Below are 6,505 nucleotides of genomic sequence, written 5' to 3'. Positions count from 1 at the left end.
CCGACTCCGCTACTGATACCACAGAATATAGAACTGGCTTCGGCATTGTTACTAAAATGCACGGTACTTTAATCGAGGCAACCTCCACCAGGATCTCAAACAATAGTAGTGTTTACATGGCAGAATTGGTGGCAATTAATAATGCTTTTCTCTGGCTCTCTAAAAAAGAATATCCAGACGCCACTATCTATACTGATTCGCTTTCCTCGTTGCAAGCCTTACAAAACCCAGTATCAAGCTCAAAAATTGTTGAAAACACTAAACAATTATGGCGATCCAATATACTCTGCAATTGGGTTAAAGCTCATATAGGTACTCAAGGCAACGAGGAGGCGGATCGAGCAGCTAAGAAAGCCACCGATCTCTGCCGGGTTGCCCTTGAGGTCCCAAGCTCCATCGCCCAAATTAAAACTCAGGTTAAATTATATAGCATGAAGCGCTGGGGGCAGGAATGGCGGAGTTCCGAGAAAGGGAGACATACATTCAAATTTTTTAAAGACCCGAAATTAAATAGACTACAAGCAAACTTCTATCTCAATCAATTTTTAACAGGCCACGGAGTGTTTGGAGAACACCAAAGTAAATTATTCCACAAAACTCCAGAATGCAATTACTGTGGTGAATATCAATCTATTGATCACTTGTTAATGAATTGTTCTCAATTTCAGACACTCCGGGAAATAACTTTAATAATATTAATCAACATCAATGCTGTGCTAACCTGACTTGCAGAAACATCATAAAAAAGATTATTAAACAAACTTTAGAGGATGTATTGGGGGACGGTCTTTAATGGTCTCGGAACTTGCTCGTTCCAGCTTGGGTGTCTCAATTTTATTGATTGTATAGTTTTTTAACTTTTACTATGCCTTTTATTAGCTCTTCTACTTTTACTTGCTCCAATTTTATTGTAATTACTTGTGTACTATTTAATTGGTTTTAAGAGTACTGTTTTAAAATGTTATACTATATTGTTCTTTTGTAAATTTTGCACGTTTATCTTTTAAATTGTTCTCTTAACTGACACTTTTAATATATTGCTGTTTTAATGTTTTATCACCTTACATGACTTTTGCTGCTCTGCACCCGCCATGTTCATGGACTGTTGCCATGTCTGATGTGTATTTTATGTTCGTACTGTTTTCTGGATTTTAATAAACATTTACCCGTGTGCCCTAAATAAAGGCGGGTCGGGGTAAATTTTTTTTTCTTCATATTTTTAATCATATAAAAGGATTTAAGGAAAATTTTTTTGTATTATAATTAATATTTTTATAAATTAAAAGTAGTAGAAACAATGCTAGATTATTTAAAGATATTTGATTAAGTTATTTTTTAAAATATCTTGTATAAAAAAGGCAACGAAAATTTTTTTAACCTGAAACAATTAATTATGAACAGGATTAATATTATAAGGATTCAGCTCTAAAAAGCCCCGAACTAGTGGGCTATGCATTTTATCTAAGTGAAGTATGGTTTAGAAATAAAGGAATTGAAACGATAGTTTGAATTTAATATCGGCTACAACGCTCACAAAACATTCGTCTCAAATATTCGTCATTTTTACGAATTTTTCTGTTTTTCCTCAAATCTATAAGTATCCAGAGTATTTCTCGGTTTCTAAAACACATTAGTCAACAATAAACTCTGGGGTAAGTCAAGAGTTAGCCTGAATCATAAATTACACTAATGATTTGCAGCGAAACTCGAAGCTGACACTATAACTGACTGTCTAATCTATGGCTATATAACATTCTGTTATTAAACCTGTAATGAGACAATGCGGCTATAGTGTAGTAGGGAAGTAGGGAATTAACCTATTCTTGAAATTGATAGTTTTCTCAATTAAAAATCGTTAATCAGGTACTCAAAAGGCCATTTCTATAACATCAAGATGCAAGTTATTATTTAAATAGCGTTGAAGACAAAAAGGGGCGTGGTTAAGTGTGATGTCAGTTCTGTCCACCACTTTTTGCCAACCCCGGTGTAGTGGTAGTGTGGAAAAAAAATTCTAATCACTTTTCAGATTTTTATTCCTTTTAGAATAAATGACGGATTTGCCAAAGGACAATCGGACACTTTCCGATCTGTTTTAGTTGTCTGAGGTCACTTAAGGCTCTTTACTAATACGTTGGCATAGCATAAATCTGTAACTCGGAGTCTGAGGTCACTTACGAGTCTTTATACATGCATCGGCATTAGCATAAATCTGTTGCTTGTAGTCTGAGTTTATCTAAGGCTATTAACTCATACTTTTGCATTAGCATAAATCGTAACTCTGAGGTCATTTAAAGCTCCTTAAGGTGTCTGAGAACATTTACGACTTTTTATCTATTAATCGTTGATAAATGGGACACTGTGTGAAGTCTGTGGGACAGGATGGAAAGTAAGTTGAAGTTATTGAAGAGAACATTTCAGTTCAGGTAAATGTCTTTAAAGTATAATAATATCTGTATTAATCCAAATGATGCAGCTGAACATATGATGATCAACAATTTGTTACAGACGAGAAAATTTTTAATTATATGCATTGTACCCAGCGATGCCAACTTGCTCCGTTTTGCAAAAATATATTTTCTAGTGGTAACGAAGTTTAATTAATATTTAGTTTTGTATTTTTAATCTTTAATAATTTTTTCACCACTACGCATCAGAAATTTAAAGTGTCATATAAAATGCAAATTTGTTGCATATTTCACATGCCACCATCCTGCCTGCTTCACTGGCTGCAGTGAACGACCAAAGAACATCACGAACAAGGTTACTAGACTTCTCCGCATCTTTAAAGAGATGCAAGAGCTCCTACAAAATGCCGAACTAGCGACGATGCTGCAATCACTCCTGTCCGGAGCCCAAGCCTAATCCAACGTCCAGGACTAAGCCTTTTCCACGAGCCGATCACAGCTAGCTTCAAACTTTACTTAACACGTTCACGCCGGGTAAAGTGAAAATACTGGTAGAAGAACTATTTCAATATTAGATAATATTCGGGAGGAGTTAATCTATTCTCAACAATAACAATTCGCTGTAAGGAAATTTATCACAGCGAAGAAGCAATTCAATATAAAAATTGCATCTGTTAAAAACAATTGGTAGTTATGGATTTTTATTATTCCCTGAAAAAAACTAAAAAATGAAATTTATTTGTTACCAGTTTTTACTCCGGTGCGCTGCCAAGATGAGACACTCTAACGTGACCCACCGGTGGGTCACCCCGGTGTGAACGTGTTAATGGGGTCTCCCCTTCTGAATGATCATCTAACCACAATTCATGCTCTACTCCAATGATGACCTGAACTCTTTTTTGAAATAACTTCATGAACTCTAACATATGACTTACTAGCGTATGCCATTCTAGTGTAGACGAATCGGTCAGTGGTGTTTCGCGCCAAACACCGAGATCCCAATATCCAATGCATATTTCACGTAGTGACACTTTTAAAAAGTGGGCGTAATTATCTTTATTTCACAAGTTTTACTATTTAATTCGCCACCAATTTATTAAAACTTTTGCAAAAAGCGGAGCAGTTGGCATCCTTGTATGCCTACTATTTACAGATAAATGTTATTTGTTTTGGCAAGAGGGGGAATACCTACAATACCGGCGAGCAACTTTTCTTTGGTGAATTTTTTTGTTTGTAGATGCCGAATGATTTTTTTTTCTTCTTAAATTCCTTTTTTCTTCAAATTTGCACGTCAATTCTATTTTTATTTGATTTCTTTACTATTTTTCAAAAACTCTCAAATTTTGGTTGAATTTTATTTCTTATTTAAAATAACTGCTGCCCAATTATTGAATTCCAATACAAAATTCATGTGTTTGAAGGATTATTTCAACCCATGATTAATGAATGTGTCTAATAGTTAGAACTTAATAAGAACTTCGTATGCCCTTTTTAGGTGGAACGAGTAGTTTTTTGTCCCATGATTAAGATTACAAAAAGTTATTCAATCACATAGTAACTTCACAAAGTAATGTTCTACTTTGATTTGGTGTTATTGGTTTGTCTACACATAACTTTAGTATACATTATTAAATGTGTAGTTACTCGTAGAGTTATTGGCTAATAAAAGAATGGTTCATTATTGGTTAATATAAAAGCACATATCTAAAAATTGCATAACAATTCAAACTAAATATTAAAAAAAAGTATGCAAATTGTCTATAAAAAATATGATACCTATGTACTTTCTTTGAGGCTGGAATTGAATGACTTGAGGCTGATAGATATTTCTTTTAAGTCTTAAGTTCTCTATGAGACTTATATCTGATTTAATTTTTTCATCTACTTCATCATCCTCATGCTCAGGGTCGTTTTCTGCGCTGTCTTCTGAGTATCCTTTTTGAAAGCGTTTCCCTCTTGTAGCATGAAAAGCCCTTTTCACTGATTCCCAGTCATATTGGCGTCTGCTTTTTGACGCGGCTGCTTTAATGGAGTTGATGAAGAGGTCTCTGTTACCAAATGGTCTCGAAATCAAAGCTGAGCCAATTCCAGCCGGCATGAAGAAAGGGTAAGAATGGTAATAGTAATTTGCCTGATCCATGTCAGATGTCCAGCGACGTCCACGCATGGGCATGAAGGCATACCCTCGCTTTCCAATTCCGTATTCATTTGAATCTAAATCGAAGAAATCATTGGTATCATTTACGTTTGAAGTACGCCTTCCTCTCATCGGCATAAATGCGTATACTCTCTTTTTATATTCATCAGAAGTGTCACTTAATAATCTCCTTCCTCGCATGGGTGTGAAAGAATATCTTTTTTCTAGATCATCTAAGCTTTGCGTGTCATCAAAACCGAAATTTGAGATTGAGCGACGACCCCTCATCGGCATGAAAGAGGACGCCCTCTTGTCACCGTTATAATCCGCTATATCCAAAGCACGCCGACCTCTCATTGGCATGAATGATGAGGCTCTTTTTTCTCCATTTTCATTAAAGTCTAGATTATCTAACGTTCTTCGCCCTCTCATTGGCATGAATGATGAGGCTCTTTTTTCTCCATTGTCATTAAAGTCTAGATTATCTAACGTTCGTCGCCCTCTCATTGGCATGAATGACGAGGCTCTTTTTTCTCCATTCTCATTAAAGTCTAGATTATCTAATGTTCTTCGCCCTCTCATTGGCATGAATGACGAGGCTCTTTTTTCTCCATCCTCAATATTGTCTAGATTATCTAACGTTCTTCTCCCTCTCATTGGCATGAATGATGAGGCTCTTTTTTCGCCATCCTCAATATTGTCAAGACTATCTGACGTTCTTCTCCCTCTCATTGGCATGAATGATGAAGCTCTTTTTTCTCCATCCTCAATATTGTCTAGACTACCTGACGTTCTTCTCCCTCTCATTGGCATGAAAGATGAAGCTCTTTTATCATCATTATCCGTGTTATCCGCGATTTCTAAGGTTCTTCGTCCTCTCATAGGCATAAAAGATGAAGCTCTTTTATCATCTAAGTCAGCAAAATGAGAGTCATCATCGGAATCCTTTTTGCCTCTCATTGGCATGAACGACATTTTACGCTTGTCTTCGAATATGTCTGGTTGTAAAGGATCAAAATATTTATAAAACTGATCCTGCTTTCTTCCTCTCATTGGCATGAAAGAAGACGCTCGCTTATCCTCTTCATTTATAGAAGGCATTCCACCCAAACTATCTAGGAATGTATCAGTGTTATCCTTTCCAGCTTGATTCGAATCGATGGCATTTTTGAGCGTACCTCCCGCTTCTCTGAATAATGAATCTCTACGCCCTCTCATCGGCATGAAAGAATATGCCTTTTTTTCAAGCAAAGTGGTAACGATGCGTTCAGGAAACTCACTGTCAGATTTATCGTCTGAATTGGATAAAAGTCTTCTTCCCCTAATAGGTATAAAAGAAATGCTTCTTTTGTTTCGCAATTGTTCTTTTTGTGTCTCATTGATTCCTGAAACGTTTTCATCGGTTTTTCTACCACGAACAGGTAAAAATGAAGACATTCTTTTAACTTCTGTCCTGTTACTACCACTACTGGAGGGAAGCGTTATATCTGTCTTAATACTATCATACGTACCGGATTTTCCAAAATGCTGATATGTGTCCGAACTGGCATCAATCCTCTTTTTCCCTCGCATGGGCATGAAAGAGGATGCTCTTTTATCTTGGCTGTTCTCTTCCTCAGAAAAGTCATCCCATTCATCATTTTTTCTTCCCCTCATTGGCATAAAATAACTCGCTCTTTTCAAATCAAAGGGAATTTTTTTCCCTCTCAAGGGAAAAAACTGACTACGTTTGTCTTCAGGATCGGGCAAAAACTGATAATGGTCTGCAATATTTGCTTCATTATTAGGAATTTTTTTCCCTCTCAGGGGAAAAAAAGAACTACTTCGTTTGTCATCTTCATCTTGTTCTAAAAGATGTGATAAAGAAGAAACAAACTTAGTCCTTGGATCAGTAGAATCGTCAATTATTGCCTGCAATAATGAAAAAAAAGGGATTTATGTAAAAAAACTATATTTTGCCATT

General features: G+C 36.0%; 1 protein-coding gene across 1 annotated transcript in view; it reads right to left on the bottom strand.

Annotated features, from left to right (window-relative positions):
• The window catches only part of LOC107448960 (uncharacterized), a 262,939-nt gene that overhangs the window by 14,685 nt on the left and 241,749 nt on the right, over nt 1–6,505 (bottom strand). Inside the window, exon 3 of the mRNA XM_043049811.2 lies at nt 4,182–6,453. Within this exon, the coding sequence (XP_042905745.1) occupies nt 4,182–6,453 (2,272 nt within the window). The remainder of the gene's footprint in view (nt 1–4,181; nt 6,454–6,505) is intronic.

This window comes from Parasteatoda tepidariorum, chromosome 6 (genome assembly GCF_043381705.1).
Source record: "Parasteatoda tepidariorum isolate YZ-2023 chromosome 6, CAS_Ptep_4.0, whole genome shotgun sequence".
Lineage (NCBI taxonomy): Eukaryota > Metazoa > Arthropoda > Arachnida > Araneae > Theridiidae > Parasteatoda > Parasteatoda tepidariorum.
This window is presented reverse-complemented; position numbering and strand designations above follow the sequence as displayed.